The sequence below is a fragment of the Hyla sarda genome, chromosome 9, assembly GCF_029499605.1.
Source record: "Hyla sarda isolate aHylSar1 chromosome 9, aHylSar1.hap1, whole genome shotgun sequence".
NCBI lineage: Eukaryota > Metazoa > Chordata > Amphibia > Anura > Hylidae > Hyla > Hyla sarda.
The window spans coordinates 170686785-170707819 of NC_079197.1; the positions used below are offsets into that span (position 1 = coordinate 170686785).

At 44.5% G+C, this 21035-nt stretch overlaps 1 protein-coding gene across 1 annotated transcript in view; it reads right to left on the reverse strand.

The window, feature by feature from the left end:
• Positions 1 to 21035, reverse strand: part of LOC130290971 (class I histocompatibility antigen, F10 alpha chain-like) — an 89520-nt gene that overhangs the window by 57934 nt on the left and 10551 nt on the right. The window contains exons 2-3 of the mRNA XM_056539257.1: positions 7899 to 8159; positions 4671 to 4949 (exon numbers count right to left, since the gene is read on the reverse strand). Coding sequence (XP_056395232.1) covers positions 4671 to 4949; positions 7899 to 8159 — 540 coding nt within the window. The remainder of the gene's footprint in view (positions 1 to 4670; positions 4950 to 7898; positions 8160 to 21035) is intronic.

Consider the following 21035-nt stretch of genomic DNA (forward strand, 5'->3'; position numbering starts at 1 on the left):
GTGAAATTTTTTTTTATTGACTCGGAGGGTGGGGGAGGGGCCCGACCGGTATAGCGGTATGGGCAAAAATCCATACCGGTATACCGCCCAGCACTACGGTGGGGGGTGCGACGCGGTGGGTCGGGGGGGCGGTCGCGGTGCAGCGGGTCGGGGGGGTATCGGTCGCGGTGCGGTGGGGGAGGTGCGGGGGGCGGGGCATTATCGGCTTATTGGCAAGGTAATTGCCGATACCGATAATGCCCAAAATCGTGATTATCGGCCGATCCCTAATATGGACGCACATATAAGTTGGTCCTCACTATATCAACTTTATTAGACTTTAGCTGTGTTTTAGGCATGTTGGGAGTCACACTTCCTATTTGTGCAACATTTATTTATTGCTATAATTTATCGGAGATAATGTAATTTTTTTTGTGAGGTATGAATTTCCTCCATTTCTTAATTTTTATTTTGATTATGTTTGTACAAAATTAAATATTTTATTTCTTGATTAACTTTTTTATTTGGTAACTTTGCTTTGGTTACTTTGCTTGGGAATTTGACATTACGGTGTATTATACCTGTTTTTTTCTCATGCCACTTTGCTATTATTTTGCAAATTACTGTATATTCCTGTTGAGTTTGGTTTTAGGTGATATATAGGCATAACTTTGTATATATCTGGGGATAAATGTAGAAGCTATAATGCTGTGAACCAATATTGCCTATATTTGCATAAAGTCACCTGGGGGAATTTATCAAAATATTTCTGCCATTTAGGCACGTTAAAAAAGTGCGCTGGGTGCGGTATCAAGGGGTGTGGCAACAGCAGCCCGTCAGAGCTTGGAGCTACCATAGGTTTCCCTGTACAGTGTACGGCCCTGGCATTGCACAGGCAGATTTATTAAGGGGCCAGCAGATACAACAGAAAAAAATAACTTTTTTAGACTTTTTTAGTTAGGTCTAACTTTAGACCAGCGCGAGATACAGCGGCCATGTTAAATTCCCCCACTAGTCAATGGGTTGCAAAATCAGCTATGAAATTTATTCAGCAAAATATGTATGTGTGAACGTACCCATAAGTTGGACGTTCCAAAGAAATCAACTGAGCAACATCTAGACATCTAGAGCATTTTTTAATTTTTTTTATTGTATCAAGGGTATAAAACATATATGTTAAACGGAAGCAAAAACGCAGTGTGAAGCTAACTTAACAGAGAAATGCAATAATTAAAGGAGATATCCACCATGACTCCACAAGGCATCCCAGATGATTTGTTTCAAAATCGGACCCCAAAGGACAGCCTTTGAAAATTCAGTCAAGCAAAAAACGACACAAAGCATGAGCCCCTGTGCTTGTTTCCTGTGTGAGCTGCAGGGAGGCGCTGCCTTCAGAGAGTGAGCAGTGCATATACAGTAGATGAGGGAGGTGTGTGTGCCTCAGCCAATCAGGGACAATCACACACTGCACACTGAAGTGCTCTCGGCTCTCTGAGCTGTCATCTACAGGTAGACCCTAGTGATCAGATCTATTGGAATTCCTGCCTGCACGAAAAGCTGAGAGAAACTGGGTATGTGCTCAGCAAAGATTACACTTGTACATTACAAAGTTCTATAACTTTAACATGTGCAGCTATATAAAAAGTAATTTCATTTGGTTGAAGTTCTTCTTTAACCCCTTAAGGACGCACGACGTAAATGTACGTCCTGGTGAGGTGGTACTTAACGCACCAGGACGTACATTTATGTCCTGTGCATAACCGCGGGCATCGGAGCGATGCCCCTGTCATGCGCGGCTGATCCCGGCTGCTGATCGCAGCCAGGGACCCGCCGGCAATGGCCGACGCCCGCGATCTCGCGAGCGTCCGCCATTAACCCCTCAGGTGCCGGGATCAATACAGATCCCGGCATCTGCGGCAGTGCGCGATTTGAATGCATGATCGGATCGCCCGCAGCGCTGCGGCGGGGATCCGATCATTCAGAACGCCGCACGGAGGTCCCCTCTCCTTCCTCCTTCCGGCTCCCGGCGTCTCCTGCTCTGGTCTGAGATCGAGCAGACCAGAACAGAAGATAGCCGATAACACTGATCTGTTCTATGTCCTATACATAGAACAGATCAGTATTAGCAATCATGGTATTGCTATGAATAGTCCCCTATGGGGACTATTCAAGTGTAAAAAAAAAATTTTCAAAATGTCAAAGTAAAAGTAAAAAAAAAGTGAAAAATCCCCTCCCCCAATAAAAAAAGTAAAACGTCCGTTTTTTCCTATTTTACCCCCAAAAGGCGTAAAAAATAAATTTTATAGACATATTTGGTATCGCCGCGTGCGTAAATGTCCGAACTATTAAAATAAAATGTTAATGATCCTGTACGGTGAACGGCGTGAACGAAAAAAAAAAAGTCCAAAATTGCTACTTTTTTTAATACATTTTATTTTAAAAAAATGATAAAAAATGTATTAAAAGTTTTTTATATGCAAATGTGGTATCAAAAAAAAGTACAGATCATGGCGCAAAAAATGAGCCCCCATACCGCCACTTATACGGAAAAATAAAAAAGTTAGAGGTCATCAAAATAAAGGGATTATAAACGTACTAATTTGGTTAAAAAGTTTGTGATTTTTTTTTAAGCACAACAGTAATATAAAAGTATGTAATAATGGGTATCATTTTAATCGTATTGACCCTCAGAATAAAGAACACATGTCATTTTTACCATAAATTGTACAGCGTGAAAACGAAACCTTCCAAAATTAGCAAAATTGCGTTTTTCTTTTTAATTTCCCCACAAAAATAGGGTTTTTTGGTTGCGCCATACATTTTTTGATATAATGAGTGATGTCATTACAAAGGACAACTGGTCGCGCAAAAAACAAGCCCTCATAGTAGTCTGTGCATGAAAATATAAAAGAGTTATGATTTTTAGAAGGCGAGGAGGAAAAAATGAAAATGTAAAAATTAAATTGAGTCCTTAAGGCCAAAATGGGCTGAGTCCTTAAGGGGTTAAAGGGTACCTCTCGTCAAATAAACTTTTGATATATTTTAGATTAATGAATGTTGAATAACTTTCCAATAGCATGTTAATGAAAAATATGCTTCTTTCTATTGTATTTTTCCCGATCAGTCCTGTCAGCAAGCATTTCTGACTCATGCTGGAGTCCTAAACACTCAGAGCTGCCAGCCTGCTTTGTTCACAGCCAAACAGGCTGTGAACAAAGCAGGCTGGCAGCTCTGAGTGTTCTCCTTTGTGAACAAAGCAGACTGGCAGCTCGTAGTGTTTAGGACTCCAGCATGAGTCTGAAATGCTTGCTGCCAGGACTGGTAGGGAGACCCCTAGTGGTCATTTCTTCAAAGTGGAAAATTAAATAGAAAGAAGCATATTTTTTAATAACATGCAATTGTAAAGTTATTCTGCATACATTAATCTATAATATATCAAAAGTTTTTGTTGATGAGAGGTACCCTTTAATGAACCATCCCTTTAAGACGCCACCGATTTTTAGCCTACTATTGTCAAAGTCCCAACTTTATTTCTACAGATACCAAGTTAAATAACAACCTTTTATTTGCTGTGTTAGCCACAGACTTGAATTGTCTCTAGAACAATGAAGGTTACAACAACCTTCACTGTCTCCTACAGAAATATCTGCTATTTACACCCTACCCCGAAAATAAGCCCTAGCTGTATTATCGGGGCGGGCTGCAATATAAGCCCTACCCCAAAAATAAGACCTAGGCCAGTGGTCTTCAACCTGCGGACCTCCAGATGTTGCAAAACTACAACTCCCAGCATGCCCGGACAGCCAACGGCTGTCCGGGCATGCTGGGAGTTGTAGTTTTGCAACATCTGGAGGTCCGTAGGTTGAAGACCACTGACCTAGGCAATGCCCGGGCTGCAAATATTAAAAAACAAACTTTAACTTACCTTTGTCCTCCGTTCCCCCGTTGCTAAGGAACCGGCCTCACTGTCCTCCGCTGCTCTTGCTGCTTCCTGGTGTTGTGATGTCTCAGAGCCTTCAGCCTATCACCGGCCGCAGCGATGTCCCGCCTCTGCCGATGATAGGCTGAGCGCATTGTCATGTAAGGAGTCGGCCGGCTTCTTACATGACAGCGGGCTCAGCCTATCATCGGCCGAGGCGGGACATCGCTGCGGCCGGTGATAGGCTGAAAGCTCTGTGACGTTCCCGTCCCCAGGACCGCAGCAAGAACAGCGGAGGGACCATGAGGCCGGTTCCTTAGCAACGCGGGAACGGAGGACGAAGGTAAGTTAAAGTTTTAAATATTTGCAGCCCAGGCATAGGAATACAAAGTACAGCGCAGCGGCTGATAATTATTTGGCAGGGGGGGGGGGGGGGAGAGAAGCAGCGCTCGCTGGTGACATACGATTAGTCCCCCGATGTGGGGTGCAGCGCTGGGCTGATAAACCGGCGGGGGGGGGGGGGGGGGGGGGTGATGTTGGGGGGCAGACCTGTGCCCATCACATGATAATGATGGGGGGGGTAAATACCGTTAAATGTTGTTCAATGTACATACGGTACCATAAATAAATAAGCCCTACCCTGAAAATAAGCCCTAGTGTGTTTTTGGTGACTAAAATTTATATAAGACCCGGTCTTATTTTCGGAGAAACACGGTAATCATAAGAACCAGATAAATAGTGATCAACGGTGCTGAGATAAGTGTTATGGTACCTCTCCTCTCCAGATCTTCTCTCCCATACTTGACGTATTTCTTCAGAGCTTCAATACATTCATTCTCCAGATAATGTTTGCAATTCTTCCCCGCTTGTATCTCTGGACTATTGATTTTCTCCGTGGTGATCTGAGCTTGGGCCATGGTGGGGATATATGTCCACGTCCGTGTGTCCAGGTATAGGAAATCTGTACCATCATATCCGTGCTGCTCGTACCCCAAGATACTGCCGTCATCTCTCAGCTCACAGCCGTACATCACCTGGTAGGAATGGAAACCTGCAGAGAGCACAGAACCGGTTATGGATTACACAGAAACTATACATCAAATGCAAACGTGGATGACGTATAAAAATTATTTCTATCTGAGTAGGAACTAGTGGTAACAAGCTCCTAGTAACTTCATAGACACTGATTGATGGACATTTAAAGTCTGCACATATGTAGCAAACTTTATGTGGACACTTAAAGGGGTACTCCGGTGGAAAACTTTTTTTTTTTTTTTTTAAATCAACTGGTGCCAGACAGTTAAACAGATTTGTAAGTTACTTCTATTAAAAAATCTTAATCCTTCCAGTACTTATTAGCTGCTGAATACTACAGAGGAAATTATTTTCTTTTTGGAACACAGAGCTCTTTGCTGACATCACGAGCACAGTGCTCTCTGCTGACATCTCTGTCCATTTTAGGAACTGTCCAGAGTTGGAGAAAATCCCCATTGCAAACATATGCTGCTCTGGACAGTTCCTAAAATGGACAGAGATGTCAGCAGAGAGCACTGTGCTTGTGATGTCAGCAGAGAGCTCTGTGTTCCAAAAAGAAAATAATTTCCTCTGTAGTATTCAGCAGCTAATAAGTACTGGAAGGATTAAGATTTTTAAGAGAAGTAATTTACAAATCTGTTTAACTTTCTGGCACCAGTTGATTAAAAAAAAAATAAAAGATATTCCACCAAAGTACCCCCTTTAAGGCTCATGCACACTAGAGAATATCTGCCTGAAGAACTTCCAGACGGAAGTTCCTTGTATTTCAGTATTTCAGTTTCAGAATATTGTAATGTGCTAATATAGCTTTATCACAAATTGTACTGGCTTCAGCATGTTTTTGTCCGATTCACCCCTGAAGTTGTGAAGTCCTCTCATTGTCAGTGTGGTGTTGTCTCAGCAGCTCCCTGGCTCCTCCCTTTCTCCTGAAAAAGTTGTATAGTCCTCTCATTGTCAGTGTTGTCTCATCAGCTCCCTGGCTTCTCCCTCTGTTCCGAGATGACGGATCATCCTCTGCTTTTTCAGGAGGCAGGATCTTATCGCTGAGCTCTTGCCCTGCCCCTAAATGATGTAATCACCTCTGACCAGCCCCTACAGCCTATTGGGACATTTAGGCTTTGTTCACATGTGGCATTTTATAAGTGGTATAGCTGCTGTACCGCACACATTTTTGCTGCAATTTGGTGGAAAATGACAAAAATTGCAGTATAAATGGTGCTTTCTTTACGGTAATTTCGGAAAACCAGAGTAGAAATGCAGGGAGGTACAGCAACAATACAGCAACAATTCCGCTGACAAAACACTACATGGAGAATGAGGTGTGTTTACAGCATGCTGCCTTGGGATGAACAATGCCACAAGCAAAGGAGCAGACAGGGAATGAATACAGCAGATGCTGCAATATTACTGACTAGTGCAATAGTCTGCTATGAAATGAGATGTTCTGAAACAGTTCTGGGTGGGTGAACTAGCAAGATTGCTCTGGAAAGGAACTAGGCATAGTGGGGGGCAGTGATAAAGAGCTGAGGGAAAGCAATGCAATCTGGAACTTGTAGTAGTGAGCAACTGTTCAATTAGGAAGTAAAGGACTAAGGCCCCCAAAACAAATGGATTTTTGGTGGTTTCAGAACTGGGGCAGAGATATAAGTAATGGTATATGCTTCTGAAACTTTTTTTTTTACCGGCTGTAGACAGCTAAAAGTTGTACATGTAATACAGTATTTTACATAAAGTATATGACAATTACATGGATTTTCCATATAAATAACTGAATGTGACTGCAATTAACCCAATATCCCTCACAGAGGCTCAGTAAACTGATATATGGGGAGCTGTTTGGCAGAGTCCTAATTCTGTTGAGCTGATCCTATCCCATCATTTCTCAAAGCTGCAGAATTTTTGTCCCAACCTTTGCAAAATGATATAAATATATATATATATATATATATATATATATATATATATATTAAAAAAACGGGGGGGGGGGGGGGGGGTTGGGGTTGGGGTTGATTTAATAAGCTGCATGAGTGGCACCACCAGCCGCATATTGGGCCTCATTGGCTAAGAGTGGAGTGTAGTTTTCTGTGTGGGATTTTGGGTATTTTTCCATGGTATTTACGATTGTATCTGCTCTGAGCTGTAGGGGTTTCCAGAGCTCATATCCACCACATATTGTGTGGGAACATTAGAAAATTTGTAGGTCTCTTTAGAAAATGTAGTTTTTTTTTGGAGACACACCCCTTTTTCCGTGATGACCACGCCCCTTTGTAGAGTTTTCGGTGTAAAGTGAAGAGTTAGTATGGTTTTTTTCAATTTTTTTTGTCGGAAATTCTGGCGCAAGACACGTGACACAAAAAACCCTAGAAAATCTGCTCGGAAAAGCCTTAGTAAGGGTACGTTCACATGAGCGGATCCACAGCGTACTTTACGCTGCGGATCCGTCGCTGAAGGACCCTCTGTATTCTGCCTTCACATGTGCCTGCTCGTAGCGGCAATACGCCGCTATGTGCAGACACACTGAAACAATGTGCGAGTCGCTGCGCATGCGCGGTGTACTCGCACACATCGCGGCCGCTCCCCCTGATCAATGAGCTAGGCCGAGAGCTGCCGCGATGTGGGAGTATACTGCAAATGCACGCGGCGACTTGCACATCGCACTGTGTCTGCTCGTAGTGGCGTATTGCAGAATACAGAGGGTCCTTCAGCGGCAGATTTGCAGCAAAATCCGCTGCGAAAATCCGCTCGTCTGAATGTACCCTAAATGAGGCCCATTGTGTGCATAAAAACAGCTCATACACAGCTTGGCGCGGAGGGCAATGCTGCAGAAATCTAAGCCAGCCTCACAGTAAATCCAGCGCAGCAAACATGGGCGAGTGATTTCAATAAGAGCGACGTTTGAAAACCAAACAATGAGGAAATCTAAAGACTTTTCTAATAAACCAGGTCTGGCCTATAAATTTCTCACCTTCTGTTTGATTGAAGCGTCTCATCGCTGTCTTCACATCATGTTGGAACTCTGGTTCAGTTCTTTTAGCGATATGTGTCTCTCTCTCCCAGTATCCCGGCTCCACTTTCTCCATCCACTGGACCTTGGGTTGTTCTGTTCCGCTGTCTGAGTTATAATTTGTTATCTCCCGATCATCCACATATCCTACTATGGAGAACTCAGGCAGCCCGGACCCTGGAGCGGAGATCCCGGTGTAATAATAGCGCAGAGTGTGAGTGTCTGTGAAAGAGATATAAAGAGTGTTACTAACACATAAACATGCATACATAGATGTAAAAGCCATGGCCCTTTTTCTGCACCTGCCCTTGATGCCCTATTGACAGGCATATTATTGAATTTTGCAGCTATTTTGGGCAAATGCAGCAGTTTGCAATAATATGATTTTTTTCCTAAATCTGTCTGGTCTGCACAGAGCCCATACAGCAGCACAAACACTGTTTCAGGACCTTTTAGGACCTGCAATGACATCATCAGGTCCTAGAAGGTACAGCATAAGTGTACAGAGGAGGAGAAGGTCACATATATTGGTAACTATTAGCATGTATTTAGAGTCTAAAGAAGAGTTACACGTGTTAGTTCCTTAATGAGGGCTATCAGATGCACCTTATATGCCTGTGAAACTGTTGTGCACCCCAGTCAAGGGCACGCTTATGTGGCATCTGCCTCCTATGTAAGCAACCCCAATGTTTGAGTAGTGTTTGCTATAAACTACAGAGACCCAGGAATTGCAATCTAAAATCAGAAACTTTCAAACTCCAACGTGTTTCACCACTGACACTGTGGCTTTCTCAAGGAGAACAAACTGACAACATGGAGTGTGCATTGAAAATGACCCTATTTATATGTGTAGGTTACGACCTCATCAGTCAGCGCTGCTTATCCATGTCCATGTATCAAATTAGCCCATCATGTGGTGGTTTACTAAATTCCCTCCATTTGTCTGACCAATCACAGGGCTTAGAACAGATGAAAAGATGCTACATTCAATGTCTGATGTTGTGACATATAGAATTTGACCTTTACCCTGAACGATTCTTCTTCATGCACCTCTGATCAGTCAGCCACTTACTGTCCATGTCATAAGGCATCGCCATTGGCCCCTCCAATCAGAAGCAGAGGAGATGTAAACAAACCCCTCCATTACTCAAAGTTACTGACATCACCTGACTGATCACCTGACTGATCACCTGACTGGATTTACTGCTCATGCTGTTCTCAGCCACTCCCAAACCTAATGACGGACACTGAATGAAGTATTGCCTGTAAGCATTTATAAGTAAAGATTGTAATCTAGTTATTAATCAATTGTTATTAGTTATTATAGTTATTAATTTCAATAACTAGATTACAATGTTTACTTATAAATGCTGGAATAGTTAGGTTTCTAAACTTCCATCAGGATAAGCCTCCTGTATTATAAATCACAGTGTATACTAATGAGTACTTATAGGGTTAACAGACAATACTTCATTCAGTGTGCGTCATTAGGCTTTGGAGTGGCTGAAAACAGCATGATCAGTAAATCCAGTCAGGTGATCAGTCAGGTGATCAGTCAGGTGATGTCAGTAACTTTGAGTAATGGAGGGGTTTGTTTACATCTCCTCTTCTTCTGATTGGAGGGGCCAATGGCGATGCCTTATGACATGGACAGTAAGTGGCTGACTGATCAGAGGTGCATGATGGATACAGGAAGAAGAATCGTTCAGGGTAAAGGTCAAATTCTATATGTCACAACATCAGACATTGGATATAACATATTTTCATCTGCTCTAAGCCCTGTGATTGGTCAGACAAATGGAGGGAATTTAGTAAACCACCACATGATGGGCTAATTTGATACATGGACATGGATAAGCAGCGCTGACTGATGAGGTCGTAACCTACACATATAAATAGGGTCCTTTTCAATGCACACTCCATGTTGTCAGTTTGTTCTCCTTGAGAAAGCCACAGTGTCAGTGGTGAAACACGTTGGAGTGTGACAGTTTCTGATTTTAGATTGCAATTCCTGGGTCTCTGTATTTTATAGCATACACTACTCAAGCATCAGGGTTGCTTAAATAGTTGGCGGATGCCACATTAGCGTGCCCTTAACTGAGATATAGTGGGGATCATTGTCTTGAAGACTGAAGAGTATAAGGTACAAGAAGCAACGTGCCAGCTAGGAAACACCATGGTTTATGAGAAATTCACCTCTAATCCTGTAAAAAGGTAAAAAGAAACTCTTCTAAGCTAGAAACCTTGCTCAGAAATGCAATGGAAAAATGGCTTTAAAATGGATCCCCTTTTCCCAAAATACACATGAATTTTTATTGTTTTTTGTCAAAATGGAATAGCAAAAAAGTTGCATTCTAGCATCCATTGAGTGTTCAGAGTGTCAAGAATCTACCGTATATACTCGAGTATAAGCCGACCCGAATATAAGCCGAGGCCCCTAATTTCACTATAGGCCTAGGGTGGGAAATACATCATCCCCCCATGTAATCATCCAGACCCCCGTCATTATCCGCCCCCCCCCCTTCATCATCATCACCGCCTGTCAATCCCTTCATCAGTGGTTTTCAACCTGCGGACCTCTAGATGTTGCAAAACTACAACCTCCAGCATGCCCGGACAGCCATCGGCTGTCCGGGAATGCTGGGAGTTGTAGTTTTAAAACCTCTGGAGGTCCGCAGGTTGAAGACCACTGTGGCCTTTTTGTTTTGTACTCACCTCCCCTCGGCAGGAAGTTAGGGTGAGCTGGTCCTAGTGATGTTGCCTTGACGACGACGCACAGGGACGTTGCGCATGAAGAGGGCCCTCCGGTGAAAATGGACAGCCCGGAATGACTATCCCTCCCCACCGGACGGTCCCTGCAGCATAGATGGCCCGGACCAGCTCACCCAAACTGGGGGAGGTGAGTACAAAACAAAAGAGGGGGGGGGGGCCTGGATGATGACGAAGGCCGAAGTGGTCTTCAACCTGCGGACCTCCAGATGTTTCAAAACTACAACACCCAGCATGCCCAGACAGCCGATGGCTGTCTGGGCATGCTGGGAGTTGTAGTTTTACAACATCTGGAGGTCCGCAGGTTGAAGACCACTGAAAAGGGATTGACAGGCGGAGAGATCACTCGAGTATAAGCCGAGGGGGGCGTTTTCAGCAAGAAAAATGGTGCTGAAAAACTCGGCTTATACTCGAGTATATACGGTACTTGGAATCTGATGGAAGCGATGCATGCACTCCGGTGGCCTGTACCCTGGCCAATAAGTTTGTGGCTTGCTTTGAGAATACTTTTGTCTTTTCAGTTAATATTCCCTTTTTAAAATATACAAAGGGATATGTTCATTTTGTGGACGAAGTTTTTATAATGTGGTCTGGTTCAGAAACCGGGAATGAGGGTCTGGTTACATCTGGCTATAGTAAACCGACAGCAGGTAATTGTCTCCTACACTTCCAGAGTTACCATCCCGAACATATTAAAACAGCTATACCGTATGGCCAACTGCTACGATTGAGACGGATCAATAGTTCCCAGGAGGGTTTTGATAATCAAGCTGGGGAACGAAGATTGAAATTAGAAAATAGAGTCCAATTAAAGAAAAAAAAAAAACAGTAAACAACCTGTATCCTTTGATAAATGTGGTTAAGAAAGTTATTTAAAACCATTGGTTCTTGATCCAAAATTATCTTGTTCTAACTGAATTTAGTAAAGAAAAACCAATGATCACTTTCAAACTTGTAAAAAATTCGGGAGATGTACTTACCAACAGCAGGTTCTTTTCCGCAAAGGAGGATGACAATTGGTTAAAAAGGGTAATTTGACAGGGAATTTTTTATGTGGATCCTGGAAATGGTACAAATACTTAAAAAGTGATAAAACAGTAAAAGTAGGGGGCATAGACCTGAAGTTTGTAGTATATGGTCTGATGTGCACTTGAGGCCGGTTTTATATCGACAGCACTATCAGACCTATGCATACTACGTTCCGCAAACACATTTATTCTTTAAAAAGTAAAAAAAAAAAGTTCCCCCCTGCTTAATTGAACATATGCTAGATACCCATGCAGGGAATCCTCTTGCACTCAAATACTGCAGGATCGAAAGGGTGCAAATGAGGGACGGTTCAGATAGACGCAAAGCGCAATTACAAGACGAGGCTCGGTGGATCATGCGCTCAGGTGCACAGGGTAAACTCAGCATGAATGATACATTGGATCTTAGCATTTTTATAGAACACATCTGTCTGCCATTGCCATAGTGTTGCAACTCAGCATGTCATCCAGTGCACGGAGCGAACTTCATTCCGTGGAGAATGACTGACGACCACAGCCATCACGCCACCTCCCATTGAAATGAATGGAGGGGGCATAGTGTGGCTTTCGTGTTCAGAACTTTCGCCGCGCCGTCCCAGAGATCGCGGGATGACCCAGCAGCCGGACCCCCCCCCCCCATGATCAGACATCTTATCCCCTATCCTTAGGATAGGGGATAAGATGTCTAGGGGCGGAGTACCCCTTCATACGCGAAATCCGTTGCACAGCGGGAAATACGCTGCGTATTTTCCTATGAGCAGACACACAGGCTACCCTGCGGCAGCCCTGTGAGCGCAGTGAGGTTTTGAGGCAGGCCCAGCATGGGCCCGTCTTCAAACCTCACTGCGCACACAGGGCTGCCGCCAGGTAGCCCGGTGTGTCTGTTTATAGATTACGCAGCATATTTCCCACCACGCAGCGGATTACGTGCAGCATGAAATACACTGCGTATACGATACATGTGACCCTACCCACAGCAAAATCAGCAGTATACATAGTGAAAAGACACATAAAGAAATCAGAGACAGACCATTCCTTTTAAAAACGTTCCCTCACCAATTACACCAGCACATCCGGTGGCTCGGACACAGCATCTAAATGTTTATACAGAAAAATTGAGACTCAGGGGGGAGGATATCAAAAACTGTCTGATTCTTACACACTATAAACTTACACTAGACAGTCTTCAAATGTGCCAGATTTATAACGGCTCCCTCTTCACACTGTCTAGCCCAAGTTTCCAGCATCAATTTTTTTGATTAGTTTGAAGCTAAAAATGAGCCCAAAAATGCCATTATTCTGGAATTCATGCCCACTTTCTGTATAAGTATAAGGTAGATGAAGGTCGGCACTTCTGCGGTCGGTGGTGCACGTGGATAGATCAATGAATAATAGAAAAAGAGGTCCCAGCACCCACCAAAACTTCAAGTAAAATAGTGGTTTTATTTCATATCCTCAGTAGAACAGTCTGTAATAAAACCACTATTTTGCTTGATGTTTTGGTGAGTGCTGGGACCTCTTTTTCTATTACACTTTCTGATAATCCACAGCCTGCTAGTTATATTTGGCACAAATTGTACCAGATTTTTTGTGCAGGCAACTTTGATTACCTCCCCTAGAGTTTTTCGGTTTTACAATCATTAGACTGCGCCCCCCACAGCCTGCTGCCCCTCATTGCAGGCCAACCGCAGGGTTCCTTATAAAGCACTCACAAACCCACCTTTGGCTTAGAGGAATCATTGGAGGGGGGAAGATGGTGGCCGGGCACTTCCTGCAGGTTCAGTAGGTGCACAGACAATCTCAAGGCCAGGATATGTAATGTTATGTGTTATAGTAGGAGACATTGGGCATGGGATGCCCTCAGAATGTACAGAAACACTACACATACAGCGAGGGTTGAAGCAGCTTCTTGCTACCATAATCCTTAGCTCACAGGCCCAAAGACTGGAGGTTTTCCTCTGATAACAATGTTACCGTATATACTCGAGTATAAGCCGAGTTTTTCAGCACGATTTTTCGTGCTGAAAACACCCCCCTCGGCTTATACTCGAGTGAACTCTCCACCCGCAGTGGTCTTCAACCTGCGGACCTCCAGAGGTTTCAAAACTACAACTCCCAGCAAGCCCGGGCAGCCATCGGCTGTCCGGGCTTGCTGGGAGTTGTAGTTTTGAAACCTCCGGAGGTCCGCAGGTTGAAGACCACTGCGGCCTTCGACATCATCCAGCCCCCTCTCACCCCCTTTTAGTTCTGTACAGTACTCACCTCCGCTCGGCGCTGGTCCGGTGCTGCAGGACTGTCCGGAGAGGAGGTGGTCCGGTGGGATAGTGGTTCCGGGCTGCTATCTTCACCGGGGAGGCCTCTTCTAAGCGCTTCGGGCCCGGCCCCAGAATAGTCACGTTGCCTTGACAACGACGCAGAGGTACGTTCATTGCCAACGTACTTCTGCGTCATTGTCAAGGCAACGCCTCTATTCCGGACCAAAAGCGCGGAGAAGAGGCCTCCCCGGTGAAGATAGCAGCCCGGAACCACTATCCCACCAGACCACCTCCTCTCCGGACAGTCCTGCAGGACCGGACCAGCGCCGAGCAGAGGTGAGTACTGTACAGAACTAAAGGGGGTGAGAGGGGGCTGGATGATGTCGAAGGCCGCAGTGGTCTTCAACCTGCGGACCTCCGGAGTTTTCAAAACTACAACTCCCAGCAAGCCCGGACAGCCGATGGCTGCCCGGGCTTGCTGGGAGTTGTAGTTTTGAAACCTCTGGAGGTCCGCAGGTTGAAGACCACTGAGGGCGGATGATGACAAGAGGATGATGAAGGAGGGGTGTGGGATGATGACAAGAGGATGATGAAGGGGGGGTGTGGGATGATGAAGGGGGTGGGGATGATGACAAGGGGATGATGAAGGGGGGGTGTGGGATGATGAAGGGGGTGGGGATGATGACAAGGGGATGATGAAGGGGGGGGGGATGATGACAAGAGGATGATGAAGGGGGGGTGTGGGATGATGACAAGGGGATGATGAAGGGGGGTGTGGGATGATGACAAGGGGATGATGAAGGGGTGGTGTGTGGGATGATGACAAGGGGATGATGAAGGGGGGGGGTGTGGGATGATTACAAGGGGATGATGAAGGGAGGTGGGGATGATGACAAGGGGATGATGAAGGGGGGTGGGGATGATGACAAGGGGATGATGAAGGGGGGATGTGTGGGATGATGACAAGGGGATGATGACAGGTGATGATGATGAGGGTCTGGATGATGACAGGCGGTGATGATGAGGAGGATGTTAATGACGGGTCTGGATGATGACAGGGGGGGATGATGTATTTCCCAACCTAGGCTTATACTCGAGTCAATAACTTTTCCTGGGATTTTGGGTTGAAATTAGGGGTCTCGGCTTATACTCGGGTCGGCTTATACTCGAGTATATACGGTACATTCAATGTAGGAATACATAATTTGCACTTTTTTTTCTCATTCAAAAATTTGTATTACATTTTGCAAAAATAAAATGAGATTGAGGGGATACAAATAGGAAAAAAGGGTAGGAGCAAAAAATAAAATAAACTAAGAGGCCTCAACGAAAACAATAAACTATAAGCCTCAACGAAAACATCAGGGTTACAATTGTACAAAAGCAATACAGTCTGTATCTATCCCACAAACAAGCATATAAAGGTTAATCCCACCTGCGTGCGAAAGCATAGTACAAACCATCCGGTAAACCAAACAGTAGTTGGGAGTAAGGATAGGCCAGCAAAAATCGAACACAGCTAATTTGCCCTTTTTTTCATTCCTTTTCTAGCACTTTATTCCTTTTGAGGATACAACTGTGTAATATGCCACCAGATGTAGTAGACTCAGCTCACCCTCTCGCCCTCACCACGACACGGACAGGACTGGACCCCAGTCCCGGAGAATAGCAAACAGAATAAGGAAGGTCCAACGTGGTAATTCAAGCAATGCATAATGGTTTATTCAGCAATTAGTCAACATAGACGACAGGTGACGCGTTTCGGCCGCAGTGTGTGGTCTTAGTCATGTGCCATATGGTCGCACAGTGCATGATGGATATAGAGCATTTTTAAAGGGGTACTCCGATGCTTAGACATCTTATCCCCTATCCAAAGGATAGGGGATAAGATGCCTGATCGCGGGCGTCCCGCCGCTGGCGACCCCCGGGATCTTGCACGCAGCACCCCGTTTGTAATCAGTCCCTGGAGCGTGTTCGCTCCGGGTCTGATTACGGTCGACCGCAGGGCCGGCGGCGTGTGATGTCACACCTCCGCCCCCGTGTGGCGTCACGCTCCGCCCCTCAATGCAAGCCGACGGGAGGGGGCGTGATAGCTGTCATGCCCCTTCCCATAGACTTGCATTGAGGGGCGGAGCGTGACGCCACACGGGGGCGGAGGTGTGACATCACACGCCGCCGGCCCTGCGGTCGACCGTAATCAGACCCGGAGCGAACACGCTCCGGGGACTGATTACAAACGGGGTGCCGCGTGCAAGATCCCAGGGGTCCCCAGCGGCGGGACTTCTGCGATCAGGCATCTTATCCCCTATCCTATCCCCTTTAAAATCACTTTTTGCCTTGTGAATTTCTACATCACCTATACAATGAAGTGGGATTCAGCAAAAAACTTCCTACTTTTTAGAAAAGTTGCAAATAATTCACATGTCTCAGAACCAGCTAAGCCACCCCCCCCCCAAATCTGTCAGAGAGCAATGCTGCGGACAGGTGCACCCAAAAGTGCATAGTCCATGATAAAGATGCTAAAATGAAGAGGACCTTGGATAATGGAGCAAATTACAACAAAATATAGGCAGAGGAGCAATAATAAATCCTCCTTAATAAAAAAAACTAACACTTGACAGAATACTTCTGACACATTCATAAAGCTACCGCAGAATATCCTGGGACTAAACTGCTATTGTAATGTTCTTTTTGTTCCCTAAAAAAGCCATAAATTTACTAAAAAATAGAAATTATGAGTTTGCTAAAAAAATAAATAAATACAGTGTTCCCTTAACTTACAATATTTTGGTCTTTTCTGGCCCATTGTAACTTGAAACCAGACCAATCAGAATGGGCATTTCACTGGTAACACCCCTGTATTACTGAAGTGCATGCACTGACTGTTGTCTGGTAGTGCCGCCTACAGTACAGGAAGGTATTACATGTTCTGTACTCTTCACCTGTATTCCTGAAGTGTATGCACTGACTGGCTGTCTGGTAGCGCCCCCTACAGTACAGGGAGGTATTACATGTTCTGTACTCTTCACCTGTATTACTCAAGTGCATGCACTGAGTGGTGTCTGGTAGCGCCCCCTACAGTACAGGAAGGTATTACATGTTCTGTACTCTTTACCTGTACCAGGATTAGCTGCTCCTGTGGACACCAGGTGAGGGCGGCTCCATGTTACTTTTTTGGGACCCTGTGTACTGTACACGACCCTAAAGAAGCTCCTGTCCTCTACATAGACAGTGATTTACAGCTCCCAGCAGCTCTGCCTTACTTTTATATGTCATTATTTGCTTTATCTGTATTAATTATCTACTTATTTTTCTTTAATTAGTTATGGTCTTAACATACAATTGTCATCCTGGAACCAATTCATATTATAACTTAAGGGACCCTGTAATGTGTTTTCGAAGGGGTGAAACGAAAGGTTGTTCTTGGTATAATAACACGTTATACAAATTTCCCATATACTTTCTGTATCAATTCCTCATAGTTTTATAGATATGTGCTTTCAGTTATTGAATAGAAACCCTAATTGTTTACTTAGGGAAGGTTCCAATTAGAGATGAGCGAACTTACAGTAAATTCGATTCGTCACGAACTTCTCGGCTCGGCAGTTGATGACTTTTCCTGCATAAATTAGTTCAGCCTTCAGGTGCTCCGGTGGCTGGAAAAGGTGGATACAGTCCTAGGAAAGAGTCTCCAGCCACGGAGCACCTGAAAGCTGAACTAATTTATGCAGGAAAAGTCATCAACTGCCGAGCCGAGAAGTCCGTGACGAATCAAATTTACTGTAAGTTCGCTCATCTCTAGTTCCAATATATTTAGACATTAAAATGGTCCAGTTGTTTTCTATGGGTTTGTATAAGACATCTGGTGCATTAGAGTATTGGGGCATGTTTTTGGACTAGACCAGATTAGCTCTTAAAGGAGATCTCCAGTGGTGAAAAGCGTATCCCCTATCCTAAGTATAGGGGATAAGTTTCAGATCGCAGGGGGGGCCGACCACTGGGCCCCGCCGCGATCTCCTGTACGGGGCCCCGGCAGCCCGCGGGAAGGGGGCGTGTTGACCACCGCACGAAGCGGCGGCTGACACGCCCCCTCAATACAACTCTATGGCAGAGCCGGAACACTGCCTTCGGCAATCTCCGGCTCTGCCATAGAGTTGTATTGAGGGGGCATGTTGGCCGCCGCTTTGTGCGGTGGTCGAAACTATCTGGCCAGCGAGCCGGGGCCCCATACAGGAGATCGCGGGGGGCCCCAGCGGTCTGACCCCCAGCAATCTGAAACTTATCCCCTATCCTAAGGATAGGGGATAAGTTTTTCAGCACTGGACTACCCCTTTAACCAGTAATTTACATACAGCACCTACTGTTAGTACAACTTTTACATTATGCACTAGGGGGCAGATTATAATAACGACATAGAGATGGTTTAGCAGCACAATAAGCTTAACAGGTTCCCATTAAGATCTATGGGACTGATAGAGGCGGCTGAACATGTTTATCATCTATACTGAGGTGACAATGTACCTGTGGACCCTATGTCCACACCTAGCCAAAACTTTGTCGCAGATTTCTTCAGAAATGCCAGAAAAACATTAGAAGGTTAAAGGGGTACTCCGGTGGAAATTTTTTTTTTTTTTTTTTTTTTAAATGACCTGGTGCCAGAACGTTCAACAGATTTGTAAATTACTTCTATTTAAAAATTTTAATCCTTCCAGTACTTATCAGCTGCTGTATGCTCCACAGGAAGTTCTTTTCTTTTTGAATTTCTTTTCAGTCTGACCACAGTGCTCTCTGCTGACATGGGGATTTGCTCCTGCTGTGGAGAGTTCCTGACATGGACAGAGGTGTCAGCAGAGAGCACTGTGGTCCAGCAGAAAATAAATAAGAAAAGAACTTCCTCTCTAGCATACAACAGCTGATAAGTACTGGAAGGATTCATATTTTTAAATAAAAGTCATTTACAAATCTGTTTAATTTGCTGGCACTGGTTGATAAAAAAAAATGTATGTTTTCCACTGGAGTACCCTTTTAAAGCCATCTTTTGTTCAGTAAAATTATGGACAACTGGGACCCAACAAACCCTGTTCTAGTAATGGGGTTCATCAGGTGAATGTAGTGACTGTTAATGTAAGAGATCTGTCACCACCACCATTTTGTTCTGATGCTATAACAAAAACACAGCTGTGAACAATGGAGGTAACGGAGATAAAAATGGGTCCTGGTCAGTGTAATAGACACTGGGGTCATTTTAGGTCCTGTAAGGAGCCATAATTCTTACAAATAGGAAATTCCAATATCACTTTTATACTCCAAATTTGAAGACTGCCTCATAGATTGGGGATTCACACATGGGGCGTCCCCATTACCCATGTGGAGGGAAGCTGAATCGTTGCTACCACACATTTTAATGATGGAACACTAAAAAGTTTCCCCTGACTGGAAACTGCACTGGTGATCACTGGGTGACTAATAACACAAATAGGCAGGCGGTATCCAGCATACACCACATTCACTGACATTCAGGTAAGATCTCTGTTTGCTGTCATCCTTGTTTACCCCAAAGAACTGAAAACCTATATAAAGTTTTAGCCCCAGTGACATTTTGTCAGGTCTAGGGACCACATTGCAACCACAAACACAATGGTGGAAATGTATCAAAATAAGATGAAATCTGATTGGTTACTATGGGTAATTGCTTCCTTTTCCACCAATTTTCATACATCTCACAAACTGTATTAAAAAGTACTTGTCACCAAATAAACTGTTCTCAACTACCTCAGGCTATGTTCCCTAACTACTCCTTACACCCCTCCTGCAATTTCAGAGCTTTAATTCATACCTTTATTTTTGCTTGTATAGTGCAATTTCCCAGCAGGAGAAAGTGGGCGTTTCCCAGCATTCATGACATCACTGAAGCCTGCTGGGGGACAACTTCTGCCCTCACATTGTTGCAGTGCTGTGATGAATAGAAGACCTCAGGCTCTGTGCATGTTTCAGTCTGTGCAGCTTTCTGTGAGAATCTGTGTAGCTTTCACTTTCTGTGGAGCTGTCAATCAAGCTCCGTGCAGAGAAGCACTTCCTGAGTTTGGTCTCCTGCCAGGCCAGGAGAAGACCGAATTCACTGTATTAAGGGTATGTTCACACTACGTAATTCCCGGAATTACGCGCCGTGAACATTACCATCAGTGTGAATGGGTCTTCCGCAAGACCCGTTCACACTGTGGAATTGTTCTGCGCAAAGAAAGAACATGTTCATTCTTTGCGCGGAAGTCCGCGAACACTGCATAGCCGTCAATGCTGATGGCGCAGTGCTGCGGGGTCCTACCACCGGCGGCTGCCAGAATGGAATCTCCGCTCGCGGAATTCTGCGAGCGGAGATTCCGTTCACACTCCGTAGTGTGAACATACCCTAATTGTGGCAGGGAACCGAACAGAGCCACCTAGTGGACGTTTTTTATATTACATTTTAAACATATTTTTGTTGATAATTTTAATAAAAAAGTGTCTGCTAATTACACAAGGAACACTATCTTAAAAGTTTTGTTTGGTGACAGGTACTTGTTCATCTGATCAGATTGCAGCTTTAGTTTTTAAAAAGACCTCTGAAAAATAAAAGCTATAATCTGGTTGCTATGGACAACACACAGCATTACCTAATGCGGATGCCATTAGAGTCACCTCCCAGGTATTGACAAGGTCGAAACAGGTGTAAACAGGTTTTATTCACAAGTAGAGATACTAACCTGGTGAAGAAGTGAAGCACTAATAGTTTAGGGAGGGTTCACAGAATGGTTTGGACCTTCTATGTGCATATACATCGGCAACCTGTCAAAATAGGCAGCCATTTTATACCGGCAATGGAAGAGCCACGGACCCCATTTACTTCAATGGCCAGAACATAGTCAGCTACAGACTACGTTAAAGTCATTTCGCATACATACTGTACGTTTTTACTCGCAGCAAACCGTGCTTTAGAGTCCGAGAAAAAAATTGTGTATGTGTGGAAAATGAATGTAGTCACTAACTGACTACATTTGGGCCATTGGAGT